This window comes from Amblyraja radiata, chromosome 15, assembly GCF_010909765.2.
Source record: "Amblyraja radiata isolate CabotCenter1 chromosome 15, sAmbRad1.1.pri, whole genome shotgun sequence".
NCBI lineage: Eukaryota > Metazoa > Chordata > Chondrichthyes > Rajiformes > Rajidae > Amblyraja > Amblyraja radiata.
This window is the reverse complement of record NC_045970.1, coordinates 47,859,895-47,878,663: the sequence shown is the minus strand read 5'-3', so window position 1 is coordinate 47,878,663 and position 18,769 is coordinate 47,859,895. Positions and strand designations below refer to the sequence as shown.

Genomic DNA, 18,769 nt, shown 5'->3' with positions numbered 1-18,769 from the left:
TTTCTCTCTTTTTCTCTCTTTTTCTCTCTTTTTCTCTCTTTCTCTCTCTTTCTCTCCTGGCCAACTTTTCACCAGAACCAGTTTGTCCGGTACATTGGGAATTATTGACAATCCCAAGTATCTATCTATCTCTGCCTTAAATATATCCACTGATGACCTCCACAGCCGTCTGTGGCAAATAATTCCACAGATTCACCACAACCAGAGAGCAGTGCTGAACTACTATCTATTTCTTTGGTGACTTTCGGACTATCCTTGATCGGACTTTGCTGGCTTTACCTTGCACTAAACGTTATTCCCTTATCATGTAAATTGTCTCATTTTTTGGCCTGTTTTAGGTCTCCTAATTTGAGGAAGGACATTATTGCTATTGAAGGAATGCAGCGTAGTATGTTCACCAGGTTAATTCCCGGGATTGCGGAACTGACATATGATGAAAGAATAGGTCGACTGGGCTTGTATTCACTGGAATTTAAAAGGATGAGAGGCAATTATTGAAACATATGCAATTCTTAATGGATTGGACAGGCTAGATGCAGGAAGAATTTTCCCGATGTTGGGGGAGTCCGGAACCAGTGGTCACAGTTTAAGAATAAGGGGTAGGCCATTTAGGACTGAGATGAGGAAAATCATTTTCACCCAGAGAGTTTTGGATCTGTGGAATTCTCTGCCACAGAAGACAGTGGAGGCCAATTCACTCGGTGTTTTCAAGAGAGAGTTAGATTTAGCTCCTTGGGTTATAGGAATCAAGTGATACGGGGAAAAAACAGGAAAGGGTTACTGATTTTGGATGATCAGCCATGATCATATTGAATGGCGGTGCTGGCTCGAAGGGCCAAATGGCCAACTCCTGCACCCATTTTTCCATGTTTCTATGTTTCTAAATGGCTCGATTGTAATCATGTATTGTCTTTTACTGACTGGTTAGCATGCAACAAACAGCTTGTCACTGTACCTCGATGCACGTGACAATAAACTGAACTGAGAAGGGTCTCGACCCAAAATGTCACCCATTCCTTCTCTCGAGAGATGCAGCCTGCCCCGCTGAGTTACTCCAGCATTTTGTGTCTGTATTCTTGGTTGATATTGGCAGTGGTCTACAAGTGATCAACGTAGACATGGCACTGTTGCTATAGAACAATATAGGGACATGTTGGTTAGTTGCAAAAAAATTGTCCCTAGCATGTGTAGGTTAGTGTATGGGGGGGGGGGAATCGCTGGTCGGCGCAGACTCGGTGGGCCGAAGGGTCTGTTTCCGTGCTGTACCTCTAAAGTCTAAAGCTTTCATTTATTTATTTAATTAAAAACTTGGCCTACAAACTAAGGGCTCAAGTTTGGAAAAAAATCTTCAAATGAGGTTGGATATTTGCACCTAACTGGTTTAGTTTAGTTGAGAGATACAGCACGGAAACAGGCCCTTTGGCCCACCGAGTCCGTGCCGACCAGCGATCATCCTGTACACCAGCAGTTTCCTACAGGTTCGGGACAATTTACAATGAAACCAAGCCAATGAACCTAAAGACCTGTACGTTTTTGCAGTGTGGGAGGAAACCAGAGAACCCAGAGAAAACCCACGCAAGTCACTGGAAAAACTTATGGGCCTGTCCCACTTACGCGACTTTTTCGGTGACTGCCGGCACCCGTCATAGGTCATCGCAGGTCGCCGAAAATTTTCAGCTTGTTGAAAATCCAGCGGCGACCAGAAAGACGCTACGACTCTTTGGGCAACTGTCAAGTCAAGTCAAGCCATGTCAAGTCAAGTCAAGTCAAGTTTATTCGTCACATACACATACGAGATGTGCAGTGAAATGAAAAGTGGCAATGCTCGCGGACTTTGTGCAAAAAGACAAACAAACAAACAACCAAACAAACTACAAACACAATCATAAACACACACATATTCTTTTACATATTAAATATTGGAAGGAAAAACGTTCAGTAAAGTTAGTCCCTGGTGAGATGGGAGTTTACAGTCCGAATGGCCTCTGGGAAGAAACTCCTTCTCAACCTCTCCGTTCTCACAGCATGGCAACGGAGGCGTTTGCCTGACCGTAGCAGCTGGAACAGTCCGTTGCAGGGGTAGAAGGGGTCTCCCTTGATTTTATTGGCTCTGGAGTTGCACCTCCTGATGTATAGTTCCTGCAGGGGGGCGAAATAAGTTCCCATAGTGCGTTCGGCCGAACGCACCACTCTCTGCAGAGCCTTCTTGTCCTGGGCAGAGCAATTCCCAAACCAGATGGTAATATTTCCGGACAAGATGCTTTCCACAGCCGCTGAGTAGAAGCACTGGAGGATCCTCGGAGACACTCTGAATTTCCTCAATTGCCTGAGGTGGTAAAGGCGCTGCCTTGCTTTACTCGCGAATGCTGCGGCGTGTGATGTCCATGTCATATCCTCAGAGATGTGGACTCTCAGATATTTAAAACAGCTCACCCTATCCACAGGATCCCCATTTATTCTCAATGGTGTGTACATCCTCGGATGATGTGCCCTCCTAAAGTCCACGATCAGCTCCTTCGTTTTTTTGACGTTCAAGAGGAGGCTGTTATCCTGGCACCAGAGTGCTAGATCAGCCACCTCCTCCCGGTAGGCCTTCTCATCGTTGTCTGAGATCAGGCCCACCACCACAGTGGAGAATACTCACGACCATACGGGCGACACCCTGGCGACATGTCGCGAGGGGAAGCCTGTATGGTCGTGAGTAGTCGCCCAAAGACTCGTACCATGTTCTGGTCGCCGCTGGATGTTGAAAATTTTCGGCGACCTGCAACGACCTATGACGGGTGCCGGCAGTTGCCGAAAAAGTTGCGTAAGTGGGACAGGCCCATTACAAACTCTGTACAGACAGCACCGGTAGTCAGGATCAAACGCGGGTCTCTGGCGCTGTAAGGCAGCAACTCTACCGCTGCGCCACCGTGCCTGTACTGATGGACATTAATTCGAGAAGCATTAGAATTGCTGCTGACAACTTTGTTTTTTTTTTCACTCTAGGTCCAAGGAACTGATCAAGGAAGCAATCCAAGACAATGACTTCATGAAAAACTTGGAGCTATCCCAGATTCAGGAGATTGTGGACTGCATGTACCCGGTGGATTATGGAAAGGACAGTTGTATTATCAAGGAGGGCGACGTTGGCTCGCTGGTTTATGTTATGGAAGGTAGGCTACTTGAGCTGTCTAATCATTAATGTGCTGACTGATCTCCAAGCTGTCTGCTGCAGTTCTCCAGCATTATATACTCCTTACCACATGAAAACATTCATTAACTTTTATAATATCCAAAGAGCAAAGGCCTGCCTCGGCAAGGCCAGCAGCATAATCAAGGACGAGTCGCAACCTGGCCACTTCTCCCATCTCCCATCGGCAAAAAGATATAGAAGTGTGAAAACGCTCACCTCCAGATTCAGGGGCAGTTTCTTCCCAGCTGTTATCAGGCAACTGAATCATCCAACCACGATCAGATACTAAATTATACGATAAGAAGTAAATATTCACCAAAATTATCAGCAGAAATTATCCAGATTCAGGGACAATTTCTTCCCAGCTGTTATCAGGCAACTGAATCATCCAACCACAACCAGAGAGCAGTGCTGAACCACTATCCACCTCATTGGTGACCCTTAGACTATCCTTGATCAGACTTTGGTGTCTTTACCTTGCACTAAACGTTATTCCCTTATCATGTATCTGTACTCTGTCAATGGATCGATTGCAATTGTGTACTGTCTTTCTGCTGACTGGTTAGCACGCAACAAAACTTTTTCACTGTATCTCAGTACAGGTGACGATAAACAAAACTAAACCAAACTAAACTAATCATTTTGACGATCATAAGCAATTATGCCGACCATAATGTAATTGCAAGATTTTATAAATGCTTACAATATTGTTTGTCTGTGGGGTAATTGTATTAGAATTGACTTCTTCACCAGACTGCAAGGATGAATTAGTTCTGCTATTTAAACTATTCCAATTAGTCATACTACACCAAAGGGGCTTTATCTGTAACAAATGCAACTGTGCAGTGAAAATATTTCAGTGAAATATAACACATAGCGGGCGCCGCCATTTTTGGCGCCATAATTCAACGTGCTGTCGGTCTGCGCGGTCGGCACGGTGGCGCAACGGTAGAGTTGCTGTCTTACAGCGCCATAGACCCGGGTTCCATCCTGATCTTCGGTTTCCTCCCACACTCCAAAGACGTACAGGTTTGTAGGTTCATTGGCTTGTTCGAAATGTTTTAACAAATTGTCTCTAGTATGTGTAGGATCGTGTTAATGAGCAGGGATCGCTGGTTGGTGCGGACTCGGTGGGCCCAAAGGCCTGTTTCTGCGCTGTGCCTCTTAACTTAACTAAACTAAACCAAACTTGCTCAGGATTTCAATAGATCACTTTAATTCCCCAAATGTAACGTTGTTGTAGACTGTTATAACTAGTGTTGCCAACTGTCCCGTATTAGCCGGGACATCCCGTATATTGGGCTAAATTGGTTTGTCCCATAGGGGATCGCCCTTGTCCCGTATTTGACTGCTACTACTCGAATCGAGGGGACTGTTGGGTCGGAGCGCCGCGTCCGACCCCGTCTCACCCGTCCCGACGTAGTGCAGCCCATGGAGTGCAGCAGCAGCAGCAGCGCCTCGCCCGTGGCCCCGTCGGTCGGCAGCCCGGCCAGCTGTCCGACCTTCGGACCTTCGCTTACCGCCGAAACCACCACCCCTCCTTCTCTAGGCCGATCATCGGTTCATGAGTTGGATGGGGCGCCGGACTTTGCGAGCGACATCATTTGGGCCATAAATCCTCAGCTGGACCGCCGGCTGGGCTTTGTGTGCAGTCCTGCACCCGGGCCAACTCATCATTCACCCAGCCACGGCCGAGTCGGTCAACGAATTGCCGTCGGGAATTTGTCCCTTATTTTGACCATTTGTCCCTTATTTGGTAGTGAGAAAGTTGGCAACCCTAGTTATAACCAACAACAGAAAAGCTGTGGATAGGCAAACAGAAATATTAAGAAATGTGATGATCTTGGGACCAGTTCACAATTCTTGGTTTGATACTTAAGAGATAGGATGCAATATGGAGCTGTTTTATGACCAGATATGAGGAACCTTTGGTCCTGGACTCACCCACCAGTGAAAACATCCTCTCCACATCCACTCTATCTATGCCTTTCATTATTCTGTAAGTTTCAATGAGGTCCCCCCTCAACCTTCTAAACTGAACGAGAGTCCGACCATCTGGGCACGGTGGCGCAGCGGTAGAGTTGCTGCCTTACAGCGCCAGAGACCCAGGTTCGATCCTGACTACGGGCGTTGCCTGTACGGAGTTTGTACATTCTCCCCGTGACCGAGTACGTTTTCGCCGGCTGCTCCGGTTTCCTCCTACGTTCCAGAGACGTACAGGTTTGTAGGTCAATTGGCTACGGTAAAGATTGTAAATTATCCTTAACGTGTAGGATAGTGTTACGGTACGGGGTGATCGCTGGTCGGCCGAAAGGTCTGTCCCCGCACTGTATCTCGAAACTAAAAAATAAATAAACTAAGCTAAATGTTGTCCCTCTCACCTCAAACCTGTGCATTGAAACATTTAAAAGACATTTAGACAGGTACATGGATAGGAAATGTTTAGTTGGATATGGGACAAAAGCCGTAAATGGGACTAGCTTTGATGGGTCATCTGGTCTGCATGGATGAGTTGGGCCGAAGGGCTATGCTATATGACCCTATGACTCTTGCATGAGTTACATAATACAAAATATAAGGGCCATTTGTTAAAAGCAAAGTCTGGAGCCAAGCAGGAAACTGATTATCTGATAATCCATGAAATGCTGGAAATACTCACCATCTGTCAAGATAGAAGCAGAGTTCACATTTCTGGCTTGTAAACAATTATTCTGATGAAAAATACCTTGATATAAATAAATTGTTTCCCTCTCCACAGTCCTGCTGACTGCTCCCAGCATTCCATTTGGGAAGGGAAGAAGACACCAAATGCTGGAGTAAATCAGCGGGTCACGCAGCATCTCTGGAGAAAAGGAATGGGTGACGTTTTGGGTCAAGATTCTTCTTCAGACTGAGTCTCTGTGTCTCCCTCTCTCCCTGCCTCTCAGTCTGAAGAAGGGTCTCGGCCCGAAACGTCACCGATTCCTTCTATCCATGGTGCTACCTGTCCCGCAGAGTTACGTCAGAATTTTGTGTCTATCATCCCTGGGAGAACGTACAAACACTGAACAGACAGCACCTGTAGTCAGGATTGAACCTTGGTCTCTGGGGCTATGGAGAGCCTGTTTCCACACTTTAAAAAAAATGATGATTTTCCCCCCCCATGGCAGCAATGTTTTAATAGGATTAACAGTTCATGACAAGATAATTGATGACAGGATAATCACCATCTATTTCAAATGGGTTGAATGGAACACATTGTGCCACAATTCAGTGTGTTGATGTGCACATCGAGGACATTGTCAATTCTAGTTGTTTTTCCTGCAGTATGTAGGAATGTAAGAAACTCTATGTATCTCTATGACTCTAAGATTTACGAGAACGTTGCCAGGACTTGAGGACCTGAGCTACAAGGAGAGGTTTGGCTGGCTAGGACTTTATTCCTTGTAGCGCAAGAGGATGAGAGGGGTGATCTTATAGATGTTTAGTTTAGTTTAGAGATACAGCGTGGAAACAGGCCCTTCGACTCACCGAGTCCATCCGACCAGCGATCCCCGCACATTAACACTATCCTCCACACACTAGGGACAATTTACACATACACCAAGCCAATTCACCTACAAACCTCTACATCTTTGGAGTGTGGGCGGAAACCGAAGGGCTCGGAGAAAACCCACGCGGTACGTGGGGAGAACGTGCAAACTCCGTACAGACAGCACCCGCAGGCGGGATCGAACCCGGGTCTCCGGCGCTGCAAGCGCTGTAAGGCAGCAACTCTACCGCTGCTCCACCGTGGCCACATGGGTTTTCTCCGGTGTGTATAAGATCATAAGGGGAATAGATAGGGTAAATGCACAGTCTTTTACCCAGCGTAGGGCAATCAAGGGCATACGCTTAAGGCGAGAGGGGAAAGATTGAATAGGAACCAGTGGGATGCCTTTTTCGTGCAGAGGGTGGTGGGTGTATGGACTGTGCTGCCAGAGGAGGTAAGCAAGGGTGATACCAGAACACCATTTAAAAGTCATTTGGGCAGGTACATGGATAGGAAAGGCCAAGAGGGATATTAGCCAAACACGGGCTGGTGAGACTCGTGTCGAAGGGGCATCTTAGTCGGCGTGGGCAAGTCGGGCCGAAGGGCCTGTTTCCATGCAGTATGACTCTATGATTCTAAGGCGCTAAGTACAGATAGAGTAGACAACACTTTTTTTCCCTGGGTGGAAATGACAAAGACCAGAGTCAATCAGGTGAAAGTGGCAGAGAATGAAGGAGATGAGCGGGCAGGTTTCTTACACAGAGGGTGATGGGTGCCTGGAACGTGCTGCCAGGGGTGGCGGTGGTGGCAGATGCGATTGGGACAATGACGAGGTTTTTCGATTGGCATATGGATATGAGTATCATTGGATCGACACAAAATGCCGGAGTCACTCAGCGGGACAGGCAGCATCTCCGGATGGAAGGGATGGGTGACGTTTCGGGTAGAGACCTTTCTTCAGACTGAGAGTCACGGGAGAGGGAGACACAGAGATGTGCAAGAGTAAGGTGTGAAAACGAGAGATCAAAGGGGACAAAGCTCAAGGAATATGTAGAATAGATCATCGTTAGCGAGGGAAAGGTGACAACGAGGCGTACAAAGGTGAAATGTAAACAAGGGACAGTCAGACTGGTCGGAGAACTAGGATGGGGGAGGGATGGAGAGAGAAGGAAAGCAAGGGTTACTTGAAGTTAGAGAAATCAATGTACATACCGCTGGGGTGTAAGCTGCCCAAGCAAAATATGAGATGCTGTTCCTCCAATTTGCGTTGGGCCTCACTCTGGCAATGGAGGAGGCCCAGGACAGAACGGTTAGTGTGGGAATGGGAGGGGGGGTTAAAGTGTTTAGCAACCAGGAGATGGCACAATGGGCTAAGTGTTCGGCTGGCGACCGGAAGGTAGCCGGTTCGAATCCCGCTTGGAGTGCATACTGTCGTTGTGTCCTTGGGCAAGACACTTCACCCACCTTTGCCTGTGTGTGAATGTGTATGAATGTGTGTGAGTGATTGGTGGTGGTTGGAGGGGCCGTAGGCGCAGATTGGCAGCCACGCTTCCGTCAGTCTGCCCCAGGGCAGCTGTGGCTACAGAAGTAGCTTACCACCACCGAGTGTGACTGAGGAGTGAATGAATAATACGATGTAAAGCGCCTTGAGTATTAGAAAGGCGCTATATAAATCCCATCCATTATTATTATTATTATCAGGTAGGTCAAGGCAGACTGAGTCCCTCTTTGGTGTAAACCTGAATCTGCATTTGCAGTTCACTCCTAGCCATGAGTATCATGAGACTGGCTCCTAAAGGCACTTCATATCGGGGCCAGACTCTTAGATTCCGATAAACTGTAGGTTGCCATGGGGATAATAGCAAAGGGAGGCAATAGCTGGAGAACTAGGCAACAATGCATCGAGAGTCAAGGGAAGTTTCAAGAGAGTTTCATTGTCATAGGAACTGACCACAGAACCATGACATTCGCACATGGTGTTTTGCCAGAGAATGAGTGATGAAAACGGTCTTGAAAGGAACAGCTAAGACAAGGGAAAATAACTAAAATGATATGGTCGGAATAGAGGTCCCAAATGCATCCTGAGTGTTTTTTTAGTTTAGTTTAGAGATACAGCGCGGAAACAGGGCCTTCGGCCCACCGGGTCCGCGCCGACCAGCGATCCCCGCTCATTAATGCGAGTTCTACGCACAATAGGGACAATTTGCAATGATACCAAGCCAATTGTTACACTCCAAAGACGTACAGGCTTGTAGGTTAATAGGCTTGGTAAATGTAAAAACTGTCCCTAGTGGGTATAGGATAGTGTTAATGTGCGGCGATCGCTGGTCGGCTTGGACCTGGTGGGCCGAAAGGCCTGTTTCCGCGCTGTAACTAAACTAAACGAAACAACAACAAAAATTTACCTACAAAACCTGTACGCCTTTGGAGTGTGGGAGGAAACCGGAGGTCCTGGAGAAAACCCACGCAGGTCACGGGGAAAACGTACAAACTCTGTACAGACAAGCACCCCTGGGCAGGATCGAACCCGGGTCTCTGGCGCTGTAAGGCAGTGACTCTACCACTGCGCCACCATAAGGCTGTGATTCATAGATGTACAGGCGGCCACTATGATATATGGTGAGGCTGCACTATCTTTCTCCACACCATCATATCACAAGGCTGTCCGCATGGGGGGTTTGAAGCGAGCGCTCCTGCTGCTGTCCTGTCCTGCCACACATCTGAAATGTTTCTTCAATTTCTAATAATAACGATGAGCAGGTTTGTGTCTTGGGCATAATGGTGAACTGTGTGAGATTTAAATGCTCTCCATGATGACATGGTGGCACAGGGTAGACCTGGGCTCGATCCTGACAATGCAGCAATGAAATCCACAGATTCACCACCCTCTGACTAAAGAAATTCCTCCTCAGCATACCCGTGCACTCCGAGAACACACACGCAGTCACAGGTAGGAGGTGCCAACTCCGTACAGGCAGCGCCTGCAGTCAGGATCATACCCGGGTCTCTGGCGCTGTGAGGCAGCAAATCTACCGCTGTGCTATTTTGTCGCCTCTGCCAATAGGAATACAAGAACGATTTGGTGTAAAACTGGCAGATACCAGGCTTGTTATCTGGAAGGAGATGAGGAGGAATTTCTTTAGTCAGAGGGTGGTGAATCAGTGGAATTCATTTCCTCAGAATGCTGTTGAGGTCAAGTCAATGGATATTTCAAAGGCAGGGAAAGATAGATTCCTGATTAGTACGGGTGTCAGGGGTTATGGGGAGAAGGCAGGAGAATGGAGTTAGGAGGGAGAGATAGATCAGCCATGATTGAATGGCGGAGTAGACTTAATGGGCTGAATGGCCTAATTCTGCTATCACACGAACTTGTTCGAAAACTCCGGGCCTTTTTCAGTGCATATAATTGTGACAGTCACAGGTAGGAGGTGCCAACTCCGTACAGGCAGCACCTGCAGTCAGGATCATACCCGGGTCTCTGGCGCTGTCTCTGACAGCACTCAGATATAATTCTTTGACTTTAACTTTGCTTCTGGATCTCAAATGAAGAACCAAAAAGTTAAATATCACGAATGAGGGAGTCATTTAAAACATTAGTGGTTAGTCTATATCTCAACAGCAATCTTTAATGGTTCTTCTAATTGCAACTGGGGCAAGAACAGCTTCTAATAAATTATTTATTTAGGTAAATCAATGCTTCCTTTATATCACTGCTCTGTGTAACATAATCACTTGAATGCAAATATAGTCTCATCAATGAATTATAGAACATCAGATACTAGATACTAGATAAGCAGGACATTTAAACTCGAGGACATGAATCCTACGGCTTCTGGCTTCGTGCCTCATCAGAAATGCAGCAAAGTAGATTTTTTTTTCTTTTATGGAAACTTGACCCTGCTCCAAACTGTGAGCATAGTCTTATTGCTTAGTCAGGATAGGGGCCATCTGATGTGCCACACTCTAAGGACGTACAGCTTTGTGGGCTTTGTAAATTGTAAATTGTCCCCAGTGTGTAGGGACAATTCCTAGTGAGTAGGGTGGTGCTTGCGTACGGGGCGATCGCTGGTCGACACGGACTTGGTGGGCCGAAGGGCCTGTTTCCACACAGCATCGGTAAGGAAAGGGCCTGTCTCACTTGGGCGTTATTTGCGCGTCATTTACGCGACATCATTTACGCGTCACGACGCACGCATTGTGATGCGCGCATAACACGGTGGCGCAGGCAGTGACGTGTGGTAGTGTGCTGCGACTCAGGATTTTGGGATTCTCAAAATCCTCGCGCTCCACCTGCGTGACGCGCAAATGAAGACAGTCAGAACCTTTTTGCCAGGGTGGAGTTGTCCAACACTAGAGGGCACAGCTATAAGATGGGAGGAGGGAAAGTTTAAAGGAGATGTGCTGGGCAAGTTTTATACAGAGAGGTGTTGGGGGCCCGGAAAGTATTGGTGGAGGTGGAGGCAGATACGATATTAGTGTTTAAGAGGCTTTTACTTAGGCTAATGGCAATACCAAGATATGGATCATGTACAACAGATGAGTCAAAGTCACAGAGTGATACAGTGTGGAAACAGGCCCTTCGGCCCAACTCGCCCACGCCTGTTTCTTAAACATTGGGATAGTCCCAGCCTCAACTACCTCCTCTGGCAGCTCATTCCATACACCCACCACCCTTTGTGTGAAAAAGTTACCCCTCAGATTCCTATGTTTAAGGAGGAACTGCAGATGCTGGAAAATCGAAGGTAGACAAAAATGCTGGAGAAACTCAGCGGGTGAGGCAGCATCTATGGAGCGACAGAAATAGGCAACATTTCAGGTCGAGACCCTTCTTCAGACATTTTTGTCTACCTCAGATTCCTATTAAATCTTTTCCCCTTCACTTAAACTTATGTCTTCTGGTCCTCGATTCCCCTGCTCTGGGCAAGAGACTCTGTGCATCTACCCGATCTATTCCTCTCATGATTTTATATATCTCTATAAGATCACCCCCCACCGTCCTGCGCTCCAAGGAGTAGAGTCCCATGGGATCGGTTTAACTTGGCATCATTTTCGTGTGCTGTGCTGTTCTGCGTACTATATAACAGAGAGAAAATGTGGGATGAATTACAAAATCATGAGAGGAATAGATCGGGCAGATGCACAGAGTCTTTTACCCAGAGTAGGGAAATCGTGGTCCAGAGGACATAAGTTCAAGGTGAAGCGGAAAAGATTTAATAGGAATCTGAGAGGTAACTTTTTCACTCAGAGGGTGGTGGGTGTATGGAACAAGCTGCCAGAGGAGGTAGTTGAGGCTGGGATAGGAGAGGTTTGGAGGGTTATGGACCAAGCTCAGGCAAGTGGGACCTGGGTAGCTGGGACATTGTTGGCCGGTGTGGGCGAGTTAGGCCAAAGGGCCTGTTTCCACACTGTATTATTCTATGATTCTATGAATGTCCATTGTTGTTTTTACAGGGATTGAGAAAGTGATCATAATAGCCAAAGGGGTCTTATTGTTTTACAAACAGGAGTATTGTGCATAAAAGTATGGAAAGACAAAATTCTAGCTCAGCTGCAAATGCAGCGTTGTGTCCAGTTCTGGGTGGCAAGCTTTAGGAGATCTCTGACGGTTTTATTAAGGGCGCAGAAGAGATTTACTGAAATGATAGCGGCAAATTTATAATGGACTAGAGACTTTATTTCCCACAGCATTGAACAGTTTATGAGGCATCTAAAAATCTGAAAGGGAGCAGGCAAAATGCAGGCTGAAGCGGGATTCCACCTGTCCACGTTTCCCCATGGATGCTGCCTGACCCGCTGAGTTACTCCAGCGCTCCGTTGATCATTAAATGATGGTGACTGTCAAAAGTGAGATGAGGAAACAGGAGCTTCCACGCAGTGAGTTGTCCAGTTCTGGGTACACAAAAAAGCTGGAGAAACTCAGCGGGTGCGGCAGCATCTATGGAGCGAAGGAAATAGGCAACGTTTCGGGCCGAAACCCTTCTTCAGACCAGTTCTGGGAGTTTGTACGTTTTCCCGGTGACTACGTGGGTTTTCTCCGGGTGCTCCGGTTTTTCCCACATTTTGAAGACGTGCGGGTTTGTAGATTAATTGACTTATTTAAATTGTCTCCGAGGTATTGGGTAGAGCTCATGAAATCTAGTGGCGCGAGGTTGATTTTTATTGCATTGCCAGTATAGACTCAACAGGCCGAATGGCCTCCTTTGGTTCTGTACACATTTCGTGATTCGCTGACAGACCCTCTGACTCTTTAGGCATATACGTTCAATATGTGCCATCATGAGAATCCTTCATAATTCTAAACAACAGGATTTAGGGTGGCACGGTGGCGCAGCGGTAGAATTACTGCCTTGCAGCGCTTAGAACGCCAGAGACCCGGGTTCGATCCTGTGTGTGTTGTCTGTGTGGAGTTTGTACGTTCTCCCCGTGACTGCGTGGGTTTTCTCCGAGATCCTCGGTTTCCTCCCAATATCCCAATATCCAAAGGCGTACAGGTTTGTAGGTCAGACAAAAATGCTGGAGAAACTCAGCGGGTGCAGCAGCATCAATGGAGCGAAGGAAATAGGCAACGTTTCAGGCCGAATCCCTTCTTTTCTCTACTTTTGTCTACCTTCGATTTTCCAGCATCTGCAGTTCCTTCTTAAACAGGTTTGTAGGTTAATTGGCTTGGTATAATTGTAAATTATCCCTAGTGTGTGCAGGATAGTGTTCATGTGCGGGGATCGCTGGTCGGCGTGGGTTCGGTGGGCAGAACGACCTGTTTCTGTGCAGTATCGCTAAACTAAACTAAAACTAAACTATTTTCAAATCCTCGCTTCCCCACCCACTGCCCCCAACACGACCAAGTCTTTGGGTATCTTTAAAACAGAGATTACATTCTTGATTGGTGAGAGCATCAAAGGTGATGGGGGAGAAGGCAGGATAACAGGGTTGAGAAGGAGAGATAGATCAGCCATGATTGAATGGTGGAGCAGACTCTCGATGGACCGAATGACCTAGTTCTGCCCCTATGTCTTATGAACTTACGAGCTACCTCCCCTTGGCTCTTCCTGCGGCAGCGAGAGCAGTCACAGTTTCTCCAGTCTCATTCATTATGAGAGCGTTACTATTTTGAAACCAGACACCGCGAGGCCTTCAAACAGGTCTGAAGCGAACATTGGGAGCCGCTAAGTTAAAACACTTCACTGCAACGGATGACGTGCAGCTGGTAGCGTCATGCTTGAGAGTCAATCCATTTAATCCGGAGCTATATATTATTGTACGCCAGAGTCAAGAGTGTTTTATTGTCATGTGTCCCAGATAGAACAATGAAATTCTCACTTGCAGCATTGCGGCAAAATATGTAAACATAGTACACTGACAACAAGATAGTAAACAAGGAAAAAAGTTCATTGTGTGTATAGGATGGAACTGCAGATGCTGGTTTTAGACACAAAATGCTGGAGTAACTCAGCGGGACAGGCAGCATCTCTGGAGAGAAGGAATGGGTGACATTTCGGGTCGAGACCCTTCTTCGGATACGTGTGTGTGTGTGTGTGTGTGTGTGTGTGTGTGTGTGTGTGTGTGTGTGTGTGTGTGTGTGTGTGTGTACTACATGGTATATGTATTATATATATACATATAATATATATATGCACGCATATACAGACACCTGCACATACATACACATAAAAACAAACAAAAAATAATAGTTCAATAATAACAATAATAGTCTATGTAGTTCAGAGCTTATTGGAGGTTGAGGTGTTTCGTAGCCTGCTGGCTGTAGGGAAGAAGCTGTTCCTGAACCTGGACGTTACAGTTTTCAGGCTCCTGTACCTGGCAGGGGTTGAAACAAGTGCGTGGCCAGGGTGGTGTGGGTCTCTGACGATGCTGGCTGCCTTGTTGAGGCAGCGACTCCTGTAGATCTCTACGCTGGTGGGGATTGGACTCACTGCATTAGACATTAGACTGCTTGAAGGATGGCGGGCATTGTACGCCGTAATTCAGATACATTTTTGTTTGAGGAATGTAGGTAGCCAAGTCACAGAAATAGCTCCAGGTTTGACGTTTTACTCTTAATAAGGTCATGCGAAGAAATCCAGTGCACAATGTGTTTTTTGATGACAGGTCTGCACTCTGTTATCTGTCAGCCCAGTTACAAGCTCAGTTTTTTTGGACACTGTATATGAAGCAAAAGAGTATTCACAGCTTGGCAAATGTGCGTTCGGCCAAAATAGACCCCGTGGATTTTAGCCCTTCCCGTGAGATTCCTTCACCTATTTTATCTAACCCAATCTAGATGTTTTATATACAAAAATCTGGATTAACTCAGCGAGTCAGGCAGCATCTCCGGAGGAAAGGAAAGGCCTCCTTCAGGCCGATCTTCGGTTTAAACCTGTGCCGGGAGTTCTATCTTCGGTTTAAACCTGCATCTGCAGTTCCTTCCTGCACACCAGATGTTTTATATCTATATATATATACACGACTTGGACTTTAGGTTAAGAAAAAACTGCAGATGGTGGAAAAATCGAAGGTAGACAAAAATGCTGGAGGAACTCAGCAGGTGAGGCAGCATCTATGGGGAGAAGGAACGGGCGACGTTTCGGGTCGAGACCCTTCTTCAGACTGCCTTCTGTGGCAGAGAATTCCACAGATTCACAACTCTCTGGGTGAAAACATTTTTCCTCATCTCAGTCCGAAATGGCCTCCCCCTTATTCTTAAACTGTGACCCCTGGTTCTGGACTCCCCCACCATGGCAAACATTTTTCCCTGCATCTAGCCTGCGCAATCCCTTAAGAATTTGATGTGTTTCATATGTTTCTATAAGATCCATAGACGTTTGTCTCTGAGGATTTCCAGGACAGTGCTGTTTTTTTTTGCAAACTTCATGTTTTGAAGCTGGGTGTTTGATCTCAGGAGAGTCAAGTTCTGCTCACGGCACTCAGCCCTAACTGCAAGGTGACAGCAAGCCGTGCGTCAGACAAGATTTGGATTGGTACTAATGAAGCCTGACTGCACTGGAGCATTGCAGTGAAAGACGGGTTTAAACAGAGCTGTCGTTATAACAAGCTTCTGGGTCAAATTCTGCAGTTTACCTTCTTTAGTGTAGTTTAAAGATACAGCGCCTTCCAGCGCCGTGTCCGCGCCGACCAGCGATCACCCGTACACCAACACCACCCTACATACTATGGACAATTTACAATCTTCACCAAAGCCAATTAAGCTACAAACCTGTGAGTCGTCGGCATGCGGGAGTATTTTTTCAGCTGGGTACGTGAGGAAGAACTTGGATCTCTGGCACTGTAAGGCAGCAACTCCACCCCTGCGCTATTCTGCTGCCCACTATCACCTGTACAGTGAAAGCGTTGTGTTGTTAACATAGAAACATAGAAACATAGAAAATAGGTGCAGGAGTAGGCCATTCGGCCCTTCGAGCCTGCACTGCCATTCAATATGATCATGGCTGATCATCCAACTCAGCATCCTGTACCTGCCTTCTCTCCATACCCCCTGATCCCTTTAGCCACAAGGGCCACATCTAACTCCCTCTTAAATATAGCCAATGAACTGACCTCGACTACCTTCTGCGGGAGAGAATTCCACAGATTCACCACTCTCTGTGTGAAAGAAGTTTTCCTCATCTCGGTCCTAAAAGATTTCCCCTTTATCCTTAAACTGTGACCCCTTGTTCTGGACTTCCCCAACATCGGGAACAATCTTCCTGCATCTAGCCTGTCCAACCCCTTAAGAATTTTGTACGTTTCTATAAGATCCCCCCTCAATCTTCTAAATTCTAGCGAGTACAAACCGAGTCTATCCAGTCTTTCTTCATATGAAAGTCCTGACATCCCAGGAATCAGTCTGGTGAACCTTCTCTGTACTCCCTCTATGGCAACAATGTATTTCCTCAGATTAGGAGACCAAAACTGTACGCAATACTCCAGGTGTGGTCTCACCAAGACCCTGTACAATTGCAGTAGAACCTCCCTGCTCCTATACTCAAATCCTTTTGCTATGAATGCTAACATACCATTCGCCTTCTTCACTGCCTGCTGCACCTGCATGCCTACTTTTAATGACTGGTGTACCATGACACCCAGGTCTCGTTGCATCTCCCCCTTTCCTAATCGGCCATCATTCAGATAATAATCTACTTTCCTGTTTTTGCCACCAAAGTGGATAACCTCACATTTATCCACATTATACTGCATCTGCCATGCATTTGCCCACTCACCCAGCCTATCCAAGTCACCTTGCAGCCTCCTAGCATCCTCCTCACAGCTAACACTGCCCCCCCAGCTTCGTGTCATCCGCAAACTTGGAGATGTTGCATTCAATTCCCTCGTCCAAATCATTAATATATATCGTAAATAGCTGTGGTCCCAGAACTGAGCCTTGCGGTACACCACTAGTCACTGCCTGCCATTGTGAAAAGGACCCGTTTACTCCTACACTTTGCTTCCTGTCTGCCAGCCAGTTCTCTATCCACATCAATACTGAACCCCCAATACCGTGTGCTTTAAGTTTGTATACTAATCTCTTATGTGGGACCTTGTCGAAAGCCTTCTGAAAGTCCAGATATAACACATCCAACTGGTTCTCCCTTATCCACTCTACTAGTTACATCCTCGAAAAATTCTATAAGATTCGTCAGACATGATTTACCCTTCATAAATCCATGCTGACTTTTCCAATGATTTCATCACTTTCCAAATGTGCTGCTATCCCATCTTTAATAACTGATTCTAGCAGTTTCCCCACTACCGACGTTAGACTAACTGGTCTGTAATTCCCCGTTTTCTCTCTCCCTCCCTTTTTAAAAAGTGGTGTTACATTAGCTACCCTCCAATCCTCAGGAACTACTCCAGAATCTAAAGAGTTTTGAAAAATTATCACTAATACATCCACTATTTCTGGGGCTACTTCCTTAAGTACTCTAGGATGCAGCCTATCTGGCCCTGGGGATTTATCGGCCTTTAATCCATTCAATTTACCTAACACCACTTCCCGGCTAACCTGGATTTCACTCAGTTCCTCCATCTCATTTGACCCCCGGTCCCCTGCTATTTACGGCAGATTATTTATGTCTTCCTTAGTGAAGACAGAACCAAAGTAGTTATTCAATTGGTCTGCCATGTCCTTGTCCCCGTGATCAATTCACCCGTTTCTGACTGCAAGGGACCTACATTTGTTTTAACTATTCTTTTTCTCTTCACATATCTATAAAAGCTTTTGCAGTCAGTTTTTATGTTCCCTGCCAGTTTTCTTTCATAATCTATTTTCCCTTTCCTAATTAAGCCCTTTGTCCTCCTCTGCTGGTCTCTGAATTTCTCCCAGTCCTCTGGTAGGCTGCTTTTTCTGGCTAATTTGTACGCTTCATCTTTTGTTTTGATACTATCCCTGATTTCCCTTGTTATCCACGGATGCACTACCTTCCCTGATTTATTTTTTTGCCAAACTGGGATGAACAATTGTTGTAGTTCATCCATGCAGTCTTTAAATGCCTTCCATTGCATATCCACCGTCAACCCATTAAGAATCAATCGCCAGTCTATCTTGGCCAATTCACGTCTCATACCCTCAAAGTTACCTTTCTTTAAGTTCAGGACCCTTGTTTCTGAATTAACGTTGTCACTCTCCATCCTAATGAAGAACTCAACCATATTATGATCACTCTTGCCCAAGGGGCCATGCACAACAAGACTGCTAACTAACCCTTCCTCATTACTCAATACCCAGTCTAGAATAGCCTGCTCTCTCGTTGGTTCCTCTACATGTTGGTTTAGAAAACTATCCCGCATACATTCCAAGAAATCCTCTTCCTCAGCACCCTTGCCAATTTGATTCACCCAATCTATATGTAGATTGAAGTCACCCATTATAACTGTTTTACCTTTGTTGCACGCATTTCTAATTTCCTGTTTGATGCCATCCCCAACTCCACTACTACTGTTAGGTGGCCTGTACACAACTCCCACTAGCGTTTTCTGCCCCTTAGTGTTTCGCAGCCCTACCCATATCGATTCCACATCCTCAAAGCTGATGTCCTTCCTTTCTATTGCGTTAATCTGCTCTCTAACCAGCAACGCTACCCCACCTC

At 46.3% G+C, this 18,769-nt stretch overlaps 1 protein-coding gene across 3 annotated transcripts in view; it reads left to right on the top strand.

Annotated features, from left to right (window-relative positions):
- prkg1 (protein kinase cGMP-dependent 1) overlaps window positions 1–18,769 on the top strand; it is a 445,216-nt gene that overhangs the window by 127,535 nt on the left and 298,912 nt on the right. For all 3 annotated transcript variants that reach the window (XM_033034352.1, XM_033034353.1, XM_033034354.1), the window contains exon 2: window positions 2,992–3,158. In XM_033034352.1, coding sequence (XP_032890243.1) covers window positions 2,992–3,158 — 167 coding nt within the window. The remainder of the gene's footprint in view (window positions 1–2,991; window positions 3,159–18,769) is intronic.